General features: G+C 42.2%; 1 protein-coding gene across 1 annotated transcript in view; it reads right to left on the bottom strand.

Moving 5' to 3' along the window:
• The window catches only part of znf536 (zinc finger protein 536), a 240,092-nt gene that overhangs the window by 92,579 nt on the left and 126,525 nt on the right, over positions 1–20,988 (bottom strand). The window contains exon 5 of the mRNA XM_042419451.1: positions 5,169–7,459. Coding sequence (XP_042275385.1) covers positions 5,169–7,458 — 2,290 coding nt within the window. The 5' untranslated portion in view covers position 7,459. The remainder of the gene's footprint in view (positions 1–5,168; positions 7,460–20,988) is intronic.

Raw genomic sequence — 20,988 nt, 5'->3', positions numbered from 1 at the left:
TCAGGGACTGGTTAACCCATGAGGGGAAGAGGGGGCAGGGAAAAAATTGAGCTCTTGGCCACTATTGAGCCCTGCCACCCACATTACTCTCACCCTTTTTACCCAGAGACCCAGCAACCACCCAGCATTCCTACACTGGAACACTACCATTCTAGTTTTCTTGGATGGTAATCTAGCTGTGAACATAACTATTGTTTGTATGAATTTTTCTCTTGTAATTAAAACTGTAAGGTCAGCTATTGTAATCATCTCTTCTAGAAAACATAGATAGACTAAAGGAATGTTCTCGTTCACACCAGTGAGCATCGCTCGCTCACACCATGAGAAAATGTGGTTAATTAACAGATCTGGCATGTCGCAAAAATGTTGATACTGTTGAGTGTACGAGTAAAATGTTCAGTGACAATGTATTGCATTTCTTCTGCCTAAATATCCGATCACACAATACAATTAAAGTCTGCAGTAACTTGAAGCACAAGACATGATGTGTTTGTTACCATTTAAACAATCAAGATGCTTTTGTTGCCTAAACCTAACCACACACAGGACACAGAGATATGAACCCCCCGGTCTCTGGTGTCAGCATCCTGAGTTTCATTCGCCAGCTACCTCGACCTCCTCCCTCCAATTCCAGTGTGCTACATAAATGTAATTCCTCATTTGTTTGAAAAAAACACTGCCTGTGAACATAACCCAGGCAGCGATTACATTTGTCAGTGCAGTGTAATGGGAAAACAAGTAGTGTATAAACCTAATTTCTAGGAGACCAAGTTGGTTGATCGCACGTCAAAAACTATCCAGCCTTCTTCCCAAACTGGAGGAATAAGACACGGTTGCACCGCAAAGTGAAAGGATTTGATGGGACTGTTTAACTGTTTAATATCTGTATCTTTGACTCTACCCGCTGATATTTACCTCAGTTGAGACTGCATTCACAGCAGGCCTGCCTTCTGGACATATTTACCAAACTAAAACAAGTTTAATCTACATAGTCACTGTATGTGTACAGCATGCCAAGGCGGATAACTGTCAGTTGATTTTAGTTGTTTGATTAATGTCCAATTTTGTAAGATCATTTAGTTTTAACACCTTTATTCTTTTAGTTTATATTTTTTTCCCCCTCACATATTCCTAAACAAAGTTGTATTTAATTACCACAAGCTAGTTGACACCCTTCAAAAAACACTGGAGGCTATACACATAATGGTAAGCAAAGACATACAAATCTGTCTTTGGTTAAATCTTACAGGATGTCAAAGATTTTCAGAAACAGGATGCAGAAAACTTGGTAGATAAAGCAACTGACCTGACACTGAGTAGTACTTTCATTTTGCTCAGGAAATGTCTTTATATGGAATGTAGTCACAGCCTAATTATCTTTTTGATCTTTCATAGTGAAAGAATATCCTTCCTTAAACTCCTTTGTCATATTGCTAGTATTGACTACTCATTGAATAATATTAACTGATAAAAGTTAGCTGGATTGAGTTTGTCACCATGGGTATTCATAGTAGTCTGGATCTTGGTCAACTCCACTTTATTCCTGTTTTAATGACACAGTAATTACACTGTAACAGTTTGTCTGTATGTGTAATTACGCCCCCATTGTAACGACGCAATTAGATGAATATCCACGCTTTATAACCTAAGGCGTCAAGTCGGCAAATCCAATTTCAATTTGTATGGAGCAAGCATTTTGCCTGCTTGTTTGAGCCGCGGTAAAGACCCAGGGATATGCAGGCTAATCCTCGCCATGTTAAAACGCTGTTCCTCTTAAAAAAAAAAAAAATGTAGACATGAGGGATTCTCTGGAAAGAGAGAAAGAGAAAAAAAGAACCGGGGGAGTATACAGAGTCTTTTACAGCCAGGAGCCAAGAGGTGGGAGTGGGGTTTAGGGGTAGGGGGAAGGTTGCAGAGGTACTTGTAAGGAGGACTTCTGCTGCTTTAGGCCTTGCACGCATGTAGCAAAGCCTGTTTTTTACACATTCAGCTACATTTTGCCTGTACAGTGGCAGCAGAATGGAGAGACGCCATCGTGCAAAATGAGGATTTTCAATGGTGGGTTATTTGCATGTAAGAGCTGCCAAAAGAGGGCCCTGCTTTCCATAGCGCTGCGCCTTTTCAGATTTGTGATGAGTTATATTCAATGTGGTCTACCTGTTGCTCAACCTCTCTACCACAACTACAGCACACAACAGCTCCTGTAGTGTTTCTCTAAACATAGTTTCTTTTAGACTTGAGAATTGCAGGAAACAATGATGCTGAAGTGAAGTCAGTCCAAGGATAACCAAACAAAAAAATAAAAAAATAAAAAAAGATGATGATGATGATGATGATGATGGGCATAAATGTAATTACTTCTTTGTTTTCTTTAAAGAAATAGTTGTATTGAATAAGAGACATGTTCAAGGTTAGCTGCTGAGCTATGCTGCAATAAGGAAAGGAAGGTCTTTAAAGGACATCTCTGACAGAAGCCTTTGTTTTTCTGCTCTTTTTCTTCCTCACTTCTCTCTTTTTTCACTCATTGCTTTTAAACAAGTGCCGTCTCAAAGACAAAAGCGGTGGAGTTGACCTTCTTTCACAGTTGAGATGTTATTGTTGATTACTATAATTCAAGTTTAACTCAAAATTGCTGTGGGTAGGTGGCGGGGCAGAGGCTCACACATACACAAGCGCAATCGTGCAGGTGCGCACACATACACTTTCATACAGAGAATTACAAGGCCTCCTTTTTTACTCAGTAAAAGCTGAAAGTCTGAGATATTAAGATAAAGACAATAGTACAGTGGCCACATCCTGTTCACTGCGGAAGAGAGTGATATGCACACATACTGTAAAGCATACACCCCACACACACACACACATGCACACACACATGCACACACAACAAACATGCATGCAGAGAAGCATGACACCTTTCTCCACATGAGACTCAGACACTTTTTTTCTCACACATCAAAGCTTCTAATTTGAGAGTCCCTGAGCTCCAAATGTGAATCACATTGTCTAAGTTGTGAAGAAAGACAAGTTTCGCTTCTTCTGATTAAAAAACAGGAAGTAGCAAAACAAGCATATTTAACATTTTTAATGTCAAATCTGTTTACTTCTCGCTTTTTTTTTTTTTTTCTCAGCAGAACTGCATCCCTTTCTATTCAGATCAGTGCTTGCCTAATCATTTTTATTCCTTTCTTCTCTGCAAATCTATTTTCCACCTTTGCCATGCTCTCTAGCAGTAAGCTACAGTTTGACATCCTATTCTGGCGCATATACTCACAAAGCTCTACAATAACAATGGGAGGAGAGCCTTTCAGATATGACAGTGGCAGATTTACAGAAAGCTTCAATAGTCCCACAGTATGAAGCAGCGTAGCCTCTGACTGAGCACCGGTCTAAGGGTGAGATATAACACCTGTACAAAAACCACACACACACACACGCACACTTAGAAACACTTAGTCAGACAAACACAATAGGAGGCGGTCCAGCGGTTCTCTTGTGCAAACTTGATGATACGCTATCTTAATTTGTTTCTGTACTTACATTTCTATCTTTAATCCTACCTTCCTTCCTCAAAGATGTTGCCCGATGGGGGAGATTTAACCACTGAACTACACTGAATGCATTCCTTTGTGTTTTGCTAACATGTGGTGGTAAATACTATTGGTTTTATTTGTCAAGTATTATTTTAATTTGATTTTTTTTTTTTTTTTTTTTTTTTTTTTTGGTATACTGCACACTGGATGTTAATACAGTACTTCTAAAGTTGTTGAAACGCCACAAGCTGTACTCATCAGATTCAAAGTGCTTGAGTCAAAAGAGACAGACAGAGAGAGAGATGCAGAGACAGAGGGAGAGAGAGAGAAACTTCCAGCATTAAAATTCAGAAGATAATTACATCCGCTACACCCCCACGCTGTTGAGAAAGTGTTATGTTTAATAGTCTCTATAAAGAAAATAGGTTTTTATCTCGCTCTCATTTTCATTAATTCCTAATTGGGGTGGGGGGTTGTCTGTTATTATTTCTTAGATTAAAATAAACATAGCCTGTCCCATGTTCAAACCCATCACACTACACGGGCATGATAAGGACTTCATGCCTCTGTGAATAAATAAACAATTTCGTCTCCACTGGTGGAATTAAGTTGCTTACAGCCTTAAGCTAAGCCACTCTGATTTATATTTATATTTATTTATATTTTTTCTCAAAAGACTTAAAAGCACATCCCTGCTTTTGCAAATGAAGTTCACCAGTTTTTTTTTTGACCTGCTTTATATGTATATCTTTAATTAGTGTCTTGTTTAGCTTAAACCGACTGATTATCGCATAGTCGTGACCTAATTACCGCGCACGCTTCTTAACTCCGGCATAGTGCCCTGAGGAGCAAGCGAAAGTTACCTTTAAAAACTTGTGTAATCATTAGCAACGAGCCTCCCTTAATCCCACTAAACATACACTTATCTAGCCCCGGCCGGCCTGTGTTTGCTGGGTAAGGAGAGGGGAGGGGTATAGTTGTCTCCAACGTGTTTATTAAAGACATTTATTAATCGCTGTGGTTAAAACGAGTTCGTCCCTATGCTCCCAGTCTTTACTCATGCTCCATAGGGATCTAGGCTGCTAACCTCCAAACATGGATGCAATGGTGAGACAGGTCTCTCCCTGGATTGTGTTCTCTGGAGTCCTCTGTTTGGCTTAATGTGAATGGTAGCAACAACACTGCAGTGTCAAGGGAAATTTCTTACCATGTCCAGCATAAGAACTTAAGAGGAAACGGAATGTACAATGTATAGATTTCTGTCTGTATGTGTGTAAAGTATCCTATACTGTATAAGCAAACTTCTCTGAGGGGGTGTGTGATGGATATTTGAACAAAGGCATTAAGTATTTTAGTTATGCGAGGAATGTGTGGCTTTGAGTCTTCAGTGGGTATTTGAGTTATTTTTCTTTCCCTTTTAAAGAGATAGATTTGACACATTGACATACACACATATCTATACACTTAAAGTGATTTTCAGTGGAAACTCTGTAGGGCTCTAAGACAGTAACATTGAATTAAAGAAGGAAATATAATTCCCAAGTGTATGTCATGAGATAAAATTTAGATCCCTTTATCCACGGACTGACCAAAAAATACAAGTGGCTATCACTCATTCTGTCTTTTTTTTCTTACCTGAAGATGGTGAGGAGGGATGTGGGCTGTCATCCTGGACACTTCCAGTCTGGGAGTGTCCTCCTCCAGCTCCGCTCTCCTCTGTCACATTGGATGATCCAGGGGTGGTGGAGCGGCTGATGGACTGGGATTCGGGATCACTGGCTGATCCACGGCGTTCGTCCAGACCTTGTTGCTGGATCGCTTCCTCGATGCCTCTCCTGTCTTTGCCGTGGATGCGTGAGTGGACAACCATCTGATGGTAGGTTCTGAAGACTCGGCCACAGTCAGGGCACTCTGAAGGCTTCTCCTTCAGGCTGGAGAGGCCGTAGTCAATGTTGGGGCTTCCCAAGCCAGCCAGGCCACCGGGAGTCTCTACACCACCATGGTGAGACATCAAGTCACGGTGACTGTCAAAGCCTCTTCCATCCTCCTTCATGGACATCGTGGCTCCACTTGCAGCCTTGGATCCCTGCAAGGCCTCAGAGAGCTGCTTATGCTTGGAGCTATCAGTGGAAGTAATCATGGAGTAGTCTTGTTTCTCCTTAGAGAAGGATGCCATGGCACCAGCACCACTCATCTCATCTTCCTGCCCAGGGATTATATGGTGCTGGTGTTGCTGCTGCTCCTTAGGCATGAAAGCCCTGTCCATAGCCATACCACGAGCCATTATCTGCCAGGCTTGGTAGCTATTGAGGGAATCCATCTCTGCCACTTTTGCAGCTGCCTGGAGGCGCTCCATGCAGCTCGACTTGAGTGGTGGCACAAGGTTCAGACAACCCAGGAGTGAGCGCTTCTCATTTTCGCCCAGCCCATGGCCCATACCTGCTGCCATTGGCCCCAACAACTTCCCTAACATCTCCTTTTCCTTCATGGCTATCCCTGCTTTAGCCAACATTTGGTGCTGCTCACTCAGGCCCTGTTTGTCTGGTGAAAGGAAGCCTCCCTGAAGACAGGAGATGTAGCGAGAGTAAAGGTTGGCGTGAGCTTCCTGAGCCAGGTTGCTCATGCTGTTGACAGAAGCCATTTCCTGCTCACTGGGCTGGGGTGGCTTGCTCTTAATGGCCAGCTTATTCAGATGCACCTTCATATGATTCTTGAGGAACCACGGTTCCTTGAAGCGGCGGCCACAGATTTGGCAGCAGTGTTCAAAGGAGTCCTTGTGCTTGCGCATGTGGCCCTTGAGGAACCAGGCTTGGCTGAAAACCTGGCCACACACATCACAGCGGAATTCAGTGGCTGGCTGCATACCGCCGGCACCACCAGCACCCTGGCCCTGTGTGTTCTCAGCTGTAATGTGGGCCTTCTCCACATGACTTATCAGATCCTCTTCATGGGAGGCAGCAAACTCGCACAATGTACATTTGTAGGGTTTGTGGAGTATGCGGATGTGGCGGTCCAGCTCCTCACGCTTCTTGAACTTCCCTTTGCAGAAGGTGCAGCGGAAGCCGGTGGTCGGGTTGAGGGACTGTTCATCTTGGGTGCCAGCCGGTTTGGGTGAAGAAGAAGGCTGGGAAATAGTTTCTTGAGTGGCAAGGCTTGAGGGGGGGAGGAGGGCACAGGCAGAGCCTAGTTGCTGCTGTTGGGAGTTAGTGCTGCTGTTGAGGCTCAGATGGGGTGTCTGAGCTGTCTGGAGAAGACCTCCACTCCCTCTCATCTGCTTGTCCCTCAGGATGGCCCTCTCCTCTAGCTCATGGAGCAGCCTGTTCTCCTCACGGACACGGCCGCGCCCCTTACCAAGGTTCCCGAGCTTGTGGGTGCGGAGGTGGATCTTCAAGTTGCCCTTTTGAGCTGCTCGGTGATCACAGTAGGGACACTTGAAGGGCTTCTCTCCTGTGTGTGTGCGCATGTGCAGTGACAGGATGCTGTTAAAACGGAAGCGCTTGCCGCACAATGGGCACGGATACTTCCTGTTCTTGCGGGCGTCGTCTTCAATATCATTCATCTGGGACATGATGCCCAAGTTCTGGCCATTGAGAAACTGCTGCAGGTCAACACGCCCGTTCAACCCACTTAGTGCTCCTGCGTCAATGTCTCGGTTGAGCTGATTGGCTAACAGTGCCATCTGACTGCTGATAGGTTGACTGGCCAGGGCTGCGTGGTGGGTCTTCTCATCCAAAGGCGTGGCTGCCTTCTCTTCAGGAATCTGCTGCGGGCGATGTAGGTCAGGAAAGGCGTGTCCTAGCTGGGCAGTAAGCTGGTGAAGTTTTTGACTGATAGGGTAGCGGCCATTTAACACTGCACTGCTCAGATGGGCATCAGCGTCAGGCACCGCTGACGACACACCAAGGCACAAACTAGAGTCCTCCATCCTGTAAAACCAGACAGAGAGAAATGCAAAATGAGACAAATATTCATCTCTACACATTTAAATGCAGAAGGATTTTTTGAATCACTATGAAACATTAGAAAATCATGTATGTTTTAGAAAGAAAGTGCATTTAAAAAAAGTTCTGTATGCTAAGGTTAGTGATGGTATACTCCTCATGCTTGCTTTCCAGATTATAAATAGAATACTATCCAACCACATGTTCAGAACTAATTTGTTACTTCATTTAGAGAAACAACACCTGTGCTGTGTCACCCAGTAGTGGGAAATAAAATGTATTGTCTTTGATTCACAGAGCACTGTGTGGATTGTCAGCACCAAGGGCCTGGAGAAATGCTGCGACTCCTCAGAACTTTTTCAAAATGTAACACCATTTTGGATGGAATAATTACTCTGTAAACACAGTGAGCAGTGTATAATTAAGCTACTTGTGCCCATCCTATCAGAATTCCTCCAATTACACGCCTTAATGAAACGGAGCAACGGCATTGTCAGGAAGCCACCGCAATACTACAATTATGATATTAACAATAGCACTTAAAACCAAGGGGTTACTCCAGTAAACACAACACTCTTATCTTGGTGCCACGACACTTGTCTTGGCGCAATATTCCATTAAAGAGCCGCACTACATTTGATGTGAATCACTTTGCTCTCCCTCTGCCTCCTTCCAATCCCCCAACCCTCTCTCAGTCTTGTCTTCGTCTCTCTACCTAACTCTTTTACACTTTCCAGGTTAGAGAAAACAACAGTTGGTCATGTTGAAAGAGTTCCCAATTCATCCAAAGTGCTGTTGGTTGTATTTGTTCTATTACCTACTTCATGCCAGAGAATTTTATGCAATTTATACTGCGCTATAAGTGTTTTCATTTCATATGTGTAACATCAGTGAATAAACAAAAAAAAAAAAAAGAATAACACTGGTTTTAATGCAGATCCATCTGTTCTCCAGATGGAGAGGTATAAACATCTATCTGCACACTTCCTCTGGCTGCTGGCAGGGGTCAAACCCTCAGAAACAATAACCACGGTTCTGCTTTGGTCAACAAAATATTGTATAATATCTCATTAAGCTGATTAGTATGCTGCCTGGTAACAGTGGCAGCCATCGTGCTATAACGCATGATTATAATCATCAAAAAATCCTTTCATGGAGAAGCAGTGTAAGGCACTGGCATTAGGTGAGTTCACTTTTAAGAGAAAGTGGGATCATTTTAGGGAGCTTATGGACTCAGTCTGGCGGTAATGGGGAACACCCACATTAAATATGTTCAATACACACTTTACAGGCATGAAGGGCAACTAAGGTTCCACCACACTGTCTTTCTTTTTGCTCTCTCTCCACCTACAGTATGTTCCTAAGGCATGGAGGACTCTACATTGTGCTTGGCTCATTTGTTTTCTCATTCATTTGAATTTTTCTCTCTCTTTTTCCTTCTCTCTCCCATCAGTAGGAGGTTAGTAGACATAAGGGGTGCCTGTTCTTTTAGCCACTGGCCCCTCCAACACATTGTTGATGGTGGATTCTTATCTTGTGGACATGAATTAGACACTGTGACTGGCTTCCACTTCTGTTTAAAGGAATGTGACAGTTGTGGGCTGCCCTTTGAATTCTCCTTATTTCTCCCCACAAGTATCATAAAGCAATTCAGCTGAATTCATCAAGAACATAATGGGCATGCTATGTTCTGCAGGCTTATGTGTTACAGCGAGACACGCTTCTGTCAAAGCCTACTTAAATTTATGACAGATCTTATGATCGTGTTCTCATGTGGCTTGAATAATGCTACACTCGTCGAAGAAATAAAGCATTTTAAAAGCTTACAAATAAAAATTTTTATATATGAGTGAGAAAATATATATCAATACTGTATATATGTACATTTATTGTGAGAATAATATTGGAAGAGAACAGCAAGAGAAGATAAAACTTTGTTAGACTCCCTTAAATGTCTTAGGTTTTAAATTGTATTTATGTGACACCCCAGCTTCCATCACCAGGCGTGCTTATATTGGAGAAGACCTTATTTGAATGGGCCCTTTTTTTACAGAGGCGGCTGCCTTTTGGAATAGAAATCTGTGATTTAAACTAGGCTGATGAGCTGTTGCTCATTTGGGGAGATAGCAGCTTGCCCTTTTCTTCAATTTGATTTCTGCCTTTATCTTTAACATATAACAAAGGCAGATAGACAATGGAATAATGTGAAATGAACTGACGAATCCAGTTTGTGTTTTTTATAAACGTATCCTGGCTGACGAGCGTATGCAAATGAGGCACATTAATATGCTCGCCTTGCTCCCGAGTCATTTTATATTTTTTCCCCTGATTAAAAAGGACATTTCTTATGTGACATCCCCCCTCTGCTCATATCAACACACACATGCAAGGGAACTTGAGGGTGGTGTACAAGTAGAAACACGTACACACACACACACACACACACAGGCACACACACAGGCAAAGACACGCACTCAAACACAACCCTTTCACTACAGACAACAATTCAATATGCGAATGCCCTCTAAAAGACACGAGGAGTGTGTTGCAACTCACACAGCACTATCAAATGGCTGCCCACAGAAATCACATCAACAACTCTTTCTATTTTGACACCCTCCTGACTGTTGCTGTTGCAGATCTCATGCAAAATATCCATCAAATGCACAGAAGACAAGAACTCTACACAATATTAATGTAAAACTATTAAGCTTTCTGAAGATAAAAGACTGAAGTTTGTCATTCTTACCGATTGTATTAAAGGAAGACTTGATGCCACTTTCTCCCTACTACGTCTCACTGTCTCTGCCATGGCTGTGTCGTCTTTTACACTCCGTTATGAGCAAACACATGCAACACTCTAGCTGTATACTCGTACAGTATCTATCTACCGTTATTCAAACCTGTACAGCCTTATCATTTCCTGGCATGTACAGCAATGCTGCCTCATTAAAACTATTGGCTCCTATGATACCTCTAAAACCACAAAGACTTCCTTTAGCATTTTCTCACGGAGGTTCAGTTGTTGTCTTTTTAGTTTGTGGTTTAATATTCAGCGAAGCACCACGTGCACTCATAAACACACCAAATCATCCACACATTCATACATGCACACATACACACAGACACAGAAAGTGATTTCACTCGGTTTCTCTTAATGCATTTTCCTCCCTGTTCTTTTTCTCTCCAAGCCTCAGCTTAATTATAAGTATCTGTAACACAATGGAAGTGTATTTCAGTCAGCATTTGAATGTGCTCAGTTCATTTCTGCCTTATCAATATTAGCATGCATCATAAATGCATAAGGGGTTTTATATGTGCTCCTCTCTAATTGTAACCATATAAATTATTGAAGTATATGAAAGACAGTTTCCTTATTAGGAATAGCTACCTATTATGAATTCATATTGAAATAAACAATCTGAATACAGTACTTCTGGATATACTGTCGGGCCTGTTGTCTGTTGAGTTTTGTCATAAAACTTTGCTCTGACATTTAAGACAAGAAGGGGGGAAAGTGAAGGATCGAAAAGCCATTAGTTGGACTTTACTTTGTTATTTTGTCATGTATCGACACAAAACCCATCGACTAATCACAATGCAATACCTCATTAAGTCCTAATGAACAAATTCATTGCATTAAACAAATCAATCATTATTCACAATGTGCTGAATTCCATCATATTTGCACCAAATCATTAATGAGACGGGGGGGGAGGGGTGGGGGGGGGGGTGCAGCAGCAGCAGTCTGATGTTGAAGGGACAATGTGGGTATTTACCATATGTTACATGTACTGAGAGTTGAATGCTAAATATTTAGTGATTGCACAAGCAGCAGGGACACTGCGCTCCATTCAAAAGCTGCAAGTGTGTTTTCAAAGTACAAACGGAGCCTCCTCGACATTTCAAAGATCAATTACCTCTGGGTAAAAGTTGGTTTAGTAAGAGCTGGTGCTTTGGTAGGTAGAACAGACCAGATATGAGTTTCTTTTCGGGCTTGTGTTTTGTTTCTATTGCAGGTGGTCTTTGCAAGGCATCTAATTAATCCAATAAAAAGCTGCCTTGTTTTCCTTCCTCCCTCTCTCTCCCTCTCGCTCTTTGACTTCACTGCATTATTACTTTCTGTAATGAGGCGAAAACACTCTGAACTGCACATGGAAGACAGTCACACAAGCCCTGCCAGATTCAATCCTAACTCCATCCCATGCCTAGAGCCTCTTGATCAAAACTCATAACTCTGCACTATCAAAAAAAGATATGAAGCTTCAAAAATGGATTGTTCTATTTTAAAGGGGGTGGGGGAGGAGGGGGGGGTTAGAGTTGCAGACATGGCTAAGATCAGATCTCATTCAATTTTGATTTTAAATATGGGGATGCTTTTTATCTTACAAATGCAGTATGAGCAAACATACGTATTTCTTTCAGGTGAAGATGAAGAAAGTATCCTTCATATGTACATATTTAGATTCACTTATTTTCTAGTACCTCTATCCTAAAGGGCTACTTCTTTGGGGAGGTGTTTCCAGCGGCCTAAAAGAGCCAGAGCTCTGATTGGCCTTCCCAAAATGCAAGGGGATTGGTCAGTTCCCCTCGAATCTCACACCAACTGCATTCTTATGGACCAATTCTTAGAGGACACCATCTAAACATGACCCTGGATTGACCAAAAAAAAAGGGCACAAAACTAATTTTTTATATGAACAAAGAACAACCAAGAATTTCAAACTTCTGAATAACATTGAATTAAGATAACGCCCTGCTCCGCTTTAATGCAGAGACAAATAACAGCGAGGGAGGAATGATTTGATGAGAGCACAGACTCAATAGATCAGTGACAAATATGAATGAACAGGAGCCTCTGCCTCTCCCTCTTTCTCTCGCACAATATGTCATTGAGGGCTGTTTAAGAGGTCCTGTCAACAGGTAGTTCAACTTTCAGCTCATCCCCGCTGATCAGTGGGAGCCCTCCTGACAGAAAGAAAAGAAAGACACCGGGAGGGAGCGCGGGAGAGAGAAAGAAAAATGTTGTGGGTCTTTTTATCCGTCCGTCGCTCTGACAGCCTTGCAGGGGATGCCATGGGAGGAAGATCAATGCAGGACAAGCGGATTCCCACAGTTCATTGTTCCGGGCCAGCCAAATCATCTTCCCAAGACGGCCGGGAGCTCAAAGCTTCCCTTTATGATAACCATCCCTGGTATTATTCCCACTATGATGATGATGACCTGCAGATGTCTCTGTCTGTGTGTGTGTGCGTGCGTGCGCGTGTGTGTGCGTGCGTGCGTGTACATCTGTGAGCACCTCTCCCCTCCTGAGTGCGTTACAATAGTGGTCACAGCGGCATGGGCAGACCCCTGCAGCAGCGAATAAAGCAGAGCAATGAGCGCAGGATTAATAGCGCTGAACATTTGTTAAGCAGTCTCTGTTTAGTGAAGTACAGTGACAGGAGCGAGGGCCAAAAAATAAATAAAAATTATAGTAATTGACATGATGATGATAGTGAACGTGCCTCATCGCACTCTTATACACCGCATCAATCCTGCTTGAATACAGCAGAGACTGCAGCTTATTCTGTTGTTACTGTTGGCTGCCACTGAACTGCCACTGACATTAGGATTAAACTGATATTTATCAGTCAGCTGATACTGTCCTTTTGGGAAAGTTAAATATCAACCTGTCAAAGCTGATATTGTTTGTTTTTTTTAAATTAAACTGATTCAGGAGCGCTGAGATGTATAGCTGGCAGTAAAAATGCTGGTAGTGTACATGTTTTAGAAGTTTTTCCACTTCAACTCAAACAGATTTTTCGGAAATATGAATTTATTTCCATGGAAATGCTCAGATTTCTCTTGTTTTGTTTCACATTTCATTATTTATTTCATCAGTGGAACAAACTGATGGTTAAAAGGCTTTATCTAAGATCATTTACTGCAAATTACCTATAGTTAACATTGTTGCTGATCATTTTCCAACCCATTTCCTTCTACTTCTCAGGAAGTCACTGATTCTAGATATTGAAATCAAAAGGCAAAATCTTAAAAAAAAACTTCCTTCAGTTTGATAATATATCAATCAAGATCAGGTCTGTATTTGTTCACGTTAAATTTACACCTGCCCCTCATATCTATATGACAGATATCAACACGGACATGACGCAGTTGAGAGGTTAAGCAAGTTTCAGGTCTGTGCACATCAAAGTCCTCATCGTAGTGAAATGACTGAAAACTCAAAGCTACTTGGAATTAAAAAAAAAAAAATCAAATTCACACGCAGTGAAAAATCTGAATCACTAGAGTAAGCCTGGGAAAATGAAAAGTGTAGCTAATGACCACGTACCTGGTGGTTCAACGTGGAGGATTAGTGTGTTGAGATTGACTCCAAGAATTGTTGAACATATCGTTTAAGCAATAATATTTACAACCCCAAATTTGAAGACTCTTGTGGTTTCGTTTTAGAAATGACCTTTGATTGCTCTTTATATCTGCATATCACTTCAATTTGTGGTTGTATATCTGCTGTGACCGTAAATTTGCACTTTCAAAAACCTCAGAATAACGACGCGGCCTCTCAGATCAACGTCTCCACTACAGATCAAATTGTGTCTCTGATGTTTTGTAATGTACCTGTGTGGTTTGCTTTTCTCTCTGTCTGGTGACTGAACTCTTCTTCCTGTCAAATCAGTTAGAAAACTAGGACACCATAATGCGTGTGTATTAGTGTGTGTGTGTGTGTATTAGACAACAAACATGGCAGTCCAGAGCGCTCACGCATGGTTAGCCTGCGGGAAGTAAGAGGCCAGAGAGACAATGACCACAGTGTATCTGTCACGGCTTACATCACTGGTCACCCTCAGCGCTGCATGTGAATGCTGCTAACACGCACACACGCACACATACACACACAGAAATCTGCAGGCCACATTACGGGGGCAGTGCTCCCTGTGTGTCTCTTACAGAGTGACAGCAGCGATGACATGTGAGATTCAAGATTCAGACTAAAACAAAGCCGAGTTCAATCTCTCACTCTGTTTCTCAGGTGGTGGCAGTGAGAAACAGACAAACAGAGAGAAAGTGAAAGTAGTTGAATGTCAATACGGCCTAAATAACAGAATATCAGAAATAATTGCTGTTTTCTTCCGCTCATGCTGGGCCCGTTCTGGTAGAGTTTTGCATAATGACTACAGTGGAGAGGGGGCTGGGTGGAGGTAATGGTGGTGGGTGTGTGGCGGCGGTGGAGGTGGTTGTAAAGAGAGGGGTTGTTGTGACAGGTGCTGAAATCAAACTAGGGAGGCAAGGGAGACAAAGGTTCAATTTACTAAGAGGAGACTTTAATTGTTACACAGCTAATTAAGAGAAGAAGGATCTTTTTTGCACTCTCGACTATTTACTGAGAGGAGTGTGTGCATACATTGAGAGGTAAATTGTGCCTTCAAGCCAAGTGAGCCTATAGTAAAGAGCCTCAGTGCATGTGTGTGTGCATGTGTGTGTGTGTGTGTGTGGGTGTGTGTTTAAAGAAAGGATGGGTTCCTACCTCAACATACAACTCTGCTGTTGGGAGTTTGGGACTTTCGCTTTTTTTTTTTTTTATCAACTAAAACAAAAGTCTATGGCTAATTAGCAGCACTCATTACAGGAAGCGAGTCAGGTAATTATTTTACATCACGCTGCCGATAATTGAATGATTCTTCAATGTCTGAATGTCTGTTTGAAAGTATCTCTTTTTCGTCTGCTTCTCTTCTCCCCCCCCCCCCCCCCTCCTTTACCCCCCCCCTCCCCCCTTTACACCTTCTTTCTCTTTGTCTTTGAGGGAGATAAGAGAGAGACTGGATACAGGTACCGCTGCCATATGCTCTTGAATGAAAAAGCACTTCTGTCGAAGCAAATGGGATTTTTAAATATTGAAACTGCCGCATGTCTTTTTAATATGACCGTGTTAAATCTCTCTTTATTCCATCACTTTGATAAACTCCCCCCTTTCTATCTCTCTCCTCTCCCACTTTCTGTGTCTCTTCTTTTGCGTTAATCTGAAGAGTTTGAAGGGAACTTTAGCTCTCTGAGAAGTAGTTAAACTTATTATGCAACCATGCTGTGTCTTTCTTCTTTTTTTTTTTTTTTTTTTTTTTTTTTCTTTAAGCAGCACACTTCCTGTTTAAGAAAGCAAACTAATCTTATCAAAGCCATCAGGAAGCTGAAACTTGAGTGGAAATGCTTGCGATTCTCTGCATATGTTACAATATATCTCAGTGGCATTATAACTGCTATTGTTCTCACGCGCATTTCTAGCGTGACTAGTGAAGAAGAGAAAGAAGAAAAAAAAAATCACCACACTCTCTTCTTTCACTTCAAAGTCAGATATGTACGGCGAGCTAATGTGGCACTTAATATAAAAAGGAAAGAAAGAGAGAGAGAGAGTGTGAGAGAGCATTATCTACTTTAAGGCCAGGGTGTATTTATTACAGACTAATTGTAGCAGAGGAAGTGCTTTAGAGGGGTGTGCTCTCGGGAGAGAGGGCGGAGGGCCTCGGGGACATAAGAGAGCATGTTTATCTATCAGACTTTATCAGAAAAACACCGTGGCGACTGCTCTTAAGATCAGAGATGGGGTTTGGGGGGGGGGGGGGAAGGGGAGGTTGAAAAGGTTTGCAGGAGGAAATAAAAGAAATGAAAGACGGATGAAGAGAGAAAGACTGAGAGAGGAAGAGACATGCCAGTGAGGCAGCGTTTGCGTCGATGCCAGCGCCTCAGCAAAAGGCAGCCGTGATTAAAGCAGGAAGGAGAAGTTGGGTGAAACCTCAGAGGAGCGCTTTTTTTTTTTTTTTTTTTTTCCTGCAGGCCTCTCTGTGAACCGGACTACAAAACACGCTGTTACACACACACACACGCACACACACACACACACATACACACACATATGTTCAGAGGCACGTATTACTGGTGAGACACTGAGACAGACATACACACCTGGGCACTCGCAATGACAGAAACACGATTCATACATGTGCAAAAAAATAAATAAATAAATAAATAAATGAAAGCCTGAAGGTGATGTCAAAAGCCTGCCTGTCTGTGTGTGTGTGTGTTTGAGTGCGTGTGAACATTTTGTCCCTCTAACACTCGAGAGATGAGATAAATCTGACAAAGTGGGCACAGTTTGCTGGCCTTCACTTCTAGAAAAGGGACAGATTAGAATTAAGATTGATGGATCAGATTAGAAGTAAATTATTCAATTGTAAATTAATGTTATGCATCTAGTCAATAGTCACTGAAGGGGCTCACAAGTATGGAAGCTCCAATCTGTGTGTGTGTGTATGTGCATGTGTGTGTCAGTCTTCAAAAGTATGCTCTGGCCATGTCCCAGGATTCCTTGCATCTGTCTACACCCCGAGCTTCAGTTCATTGCTGCCTGTCCCGGCCAACACTGCTTTTCTCTCATTCTTCTCTGCCCTGCCTGACCTTCAGCATCGTCACTGACTTATCTTCCACAACAAAGGCTACAGTACGCGCACTCATTAAAAAGACACAACACACACACACTTACACACACACACATATACACACATATTTGCACGTGTGTGTGTGTGTGCTCTGGCAGGGTGGCAAGTTCATTAAGGCAGTGGATGTTTATAATGAAAAATGACCTCTCTGTACTACACTGGATGAACTTCTCCCTCGAGACACGCACACACACACACACACACACACACACATATCGTCTGTAACTCGCACAACAGAGGATCTCCTGTAACTGTCCCTTTACACACACACACACACACTTAGACTCCTGTTTATGTGGATTATGTTATAATATGCAACGTTGCGGATTGAATGTATAAGAGTATGTAAAACAAACATCAAAATGCTATGCAGGGAAAATATGCTGTATGTTTTCCATCTGATTAGGTGCTAAACTACAGGAATGCATTACTAAAATTCAGAACAGTTCAGCTGTGGCCTTTGGGGAGGAGTGATTTGTATTTATAAGAGGCACAACTGCTGTCATTAGTGTCCAAGAGGCTGCTCGGACCTTGCAACTTTCATTGTTCATGACAGAAATATCTTGACATTTACAGTAGCATTATGAAAATGTCTGACACCGGCGGTCTGGCCAATACAAGCTAGCTGACTAGCCAGCTCAATTTCCCTCAAATTTCCTCTCTCTCTCTCCCTCTCTCTCTCTTTTTCCACACATACACACTCATACAGTGTCTTCTCCATGAGGTTCAGAGCAGCCCCAGGGTGTTGGATGTGGGCAGTGGTGGTAGGTGGAGCTGGGGTGTGGGTGGTTATAATCTGTGTGCCCTGTGCCGTCTCCCATCACCGCAAAAACCCCTCTTCCTTTCTGCCTCACCTCCCTAGCAATCCCCCCCCCCCCCTCCTTCACCTCCGCCACACTCCTCCCATCCCTCTCCATATTTTCTCCCCCTTCATCTGATTAAGTTAACAATGTGGTGTTATTTGCATGCTGATTTCGCAGACCCCCACCCCAACACCACCACCACCACCCGCTCCCTCTCTCTCTCTCTCTCTCTCTCTCTCTCTCTCTGTCACTCCCTCTGTGTGTGTCTCTCTCTCTCCTCAATTCTCTGACAATCAAGAGAGGCAGGATCAGAGTAATGTGATAGCACAGCAGCCAGCCAACGCAATCTGCCTCAAAGACCAGGTGTGCGCAATCCCCCTCCCTCTTAATTCCTGCCCCCATCATTTCTCTTGTTTTTATTCCTGTTATTCTTCTCTTTTCTTCCCTCCCCTAGTTCCTCTTCTTCTTCTTTGTCTCCTCTCATCTATCCCTGGTGTGTTTATAAGGTTGTATTATAATCAAATCTGGAGCGAGGGAGGCCTGTCTTTTTTTATTAATTATAGGCCGCAGCTGATGTGAATGTATTCCGAAAGCATCTTCAAAATAGGTCGGCGGTACAGTTTGCTATTCTTATCACATTTAAATGTCAACACGGTGCAAAGCCCTACAAATTAGTTCAGGCAGGCTTCAACCCCCATTTAACATTTAAAACGCCATTCTGTAGGGCTCAAAGAGCGATTTAAATCAGTTTACACACACACATATATATATTTATATATATATATATAAATATATATATGTATATACAGAGATAGCGCTTCGTCTTTCAAACTTCTCATTTCAACACAGACATTTAACTGCCAACCTTTGCCTGAGAGAATTCAGTGCACCATCGAGAGGAAAGGGGGAGGGAGAAAAAAAAGCAGGATGAGAGAACAAAAAAGAGATATAAAGCAACAGAAACAATGCATTAGCTTTCATGAATAATAAATCTGCCCGTTGTTCCGTGCAAAAAAGATCCAGGTTTTGAGCATCTCCGCATAAATCCACTGTCCGAATGAATAAATCAGAACGGGGGGACATTTTCTTGAGCTCTAGCCTATCACTGGTAAATAACAACAATGAATTTGAAACACATCTGTTCATATGCAGTGCCAGCTAGCCCCTATAGAGCAGCACGAGACAATAGAAGCCTAGCACTGTTGTTCTACATATTGGTGGCTGGGCATACCTAATAGAGTTTACCCATCTTACACACACACACATACACACACACACACAGATAGAGAGAGAGAGAGAGACAGATCTATTGATACAAACAAACATAATCAACAGATAGGAATCACGTACAATCCACCATAAAACAGTTGGCATTAGTATCCTGGACAAAAACACAACTGTATTATCCCTCTTTCAATAGGAAATCTGAGATGGCTTGCTATGAATTAAAAGCTTGATCCCTCAAACATGACAGCTGGACATAATTGAAGGAATACAATATTAGTGAAGTTAAGAACCATGGTTTCAATCCCGGGATCAAAAAATTCTCCAAACTTTTCTAAAAGAACTCACAGCACCTGTTGAGTTCTAACTATTAAATATCATTACAAGAAATCTTCACGCCAACGCCTGGTTTGATTCATCTACATTCATTACTCTGATGGCATCATATGACCACATCCTCTGTGATAAAGTACAGCGTAACTCATGAAGAACACAAGCCTACAAACTTAACACCAGGCAATACCTTAATGTCAGTTCATCAGGTTACGTTCAATAAAAGGTTTTCATTTATATTCAATTGTTTTAATGAAATATAAATGTATAAATATCCATGTAAAGCAACTTCAGTATGGTTAAAGTTAAACACTTGGTTAATGTTGGGGAAAGATTGTTTTTATGGTTCCAGAAAAAGCCAACATTGACTGTTGGACTGTGACAGAATGTGAACTCCAGTCTCTGGCATAAAACTCAGATGCAACATGCCCATTTGCCAACTAATCTCCTCACCCTCACGTTCCGCCTCAACATGAACCAAATGGGTTGTAATACAAACCAGCTAAAGAAACAAATGTTAAGGGGCATAAGGAGGGCAGGAAAAGACAAAATATTTGGTCTGATGGTCAAGTAACAATAACCAAACTGCATCTATGTTGAGCGTAAAGCTTCGTTCTTGTGGATGGAGATTGATGCTCTGTTGTCATGGAGATTGCTCTGCTGGCATCGAATGATAAAGGCATCTACGTGATAACATGGTCATACATGGGGGGGGTTAGACTGTAACCTCTCTCTCTGTTCAAAGATGGTGAACGTGGATGGCCTCCTTGACCTTTCTCACGCAATTCACTTTGAATTGTAACACCTCAAGATCTTTGCTGGTATGTTGAAGAAGACCTTGATCAAACTACTTCCATGTCATTTATTTACAGGCTGTGCTTCACTACCATCCACATGGTGTGAATCTAATTTAACCAAATACAAAAAACAAATGCATACAGGTCAAAATCTCAACTGTGGTTTGAAGAAAAACAAACTCTCAGAGTCATCACTCTCTTACAATGATAGATCCTTCAATGTGATATGATGCCATGAAAAAACAGTGCAATCAAAACCACCAAGACCAATGAACACTTGCAACCTAAGTGAGTACAAAGTTGCCCTCAAGAAAAGAGTATGAATTGCACACACACACACACACACACACACAAATCCAAGTGAGAGCCCCCGAGTCAGAAGGGTTATGACAGGGGAAAAGGGGTGATGTTCAGCCTTGAGGAGATGTTGGCCCTGTCAAGCTGTTTCACGCCATCGAGATGCAGGATCAACTATGAGCTGAGGAGAAACATTCACACACACACACACACAAACACACACAGAGCCCCGGAGCACTAGGCTTGTTATGAGACTTGCTTTGCATCGTTACACTGCTGACCCCAGACGTTCCAATGACTGTATGAATGTCTAGGAGGGACCAAGTCAACCAAACAAAGCAGACAATCACAGATTTAGATAAGATGGAAGATAACAAAACTCCCTCAAGAGACATTCTGAAATTTTAAGAAGCCTAAATGGTGATCCACAACACTAATACACTCCTCTATTGAGTTCAGTCCATTTTACTTATTTATTAGTAAGTCTATCGTTACACTATACATACAAGTTAGTATATATTACGTAGCCTAATATGAGAACAAGAGAAAGTGTAGGGGTCACAGAGAGA

The sequence above is a fragment of the Thunnus maccoyii genome, chromosome 1, assembly GCF_910596095.1.
Source record: "Thunnus maccoyii chromosome 1, fThuMac1.1, whole genome shotgun sequence".
NCBI classification, from domain to species: Eukaryota; Metazoa; Chordata; class Actinopteri; order Scombriformes; family Scombridae; genus Thunnus; species Thunnus maccoyii.
This window is presented reverse-complemented; position numbering and strand designations above follow the sequence as displayed.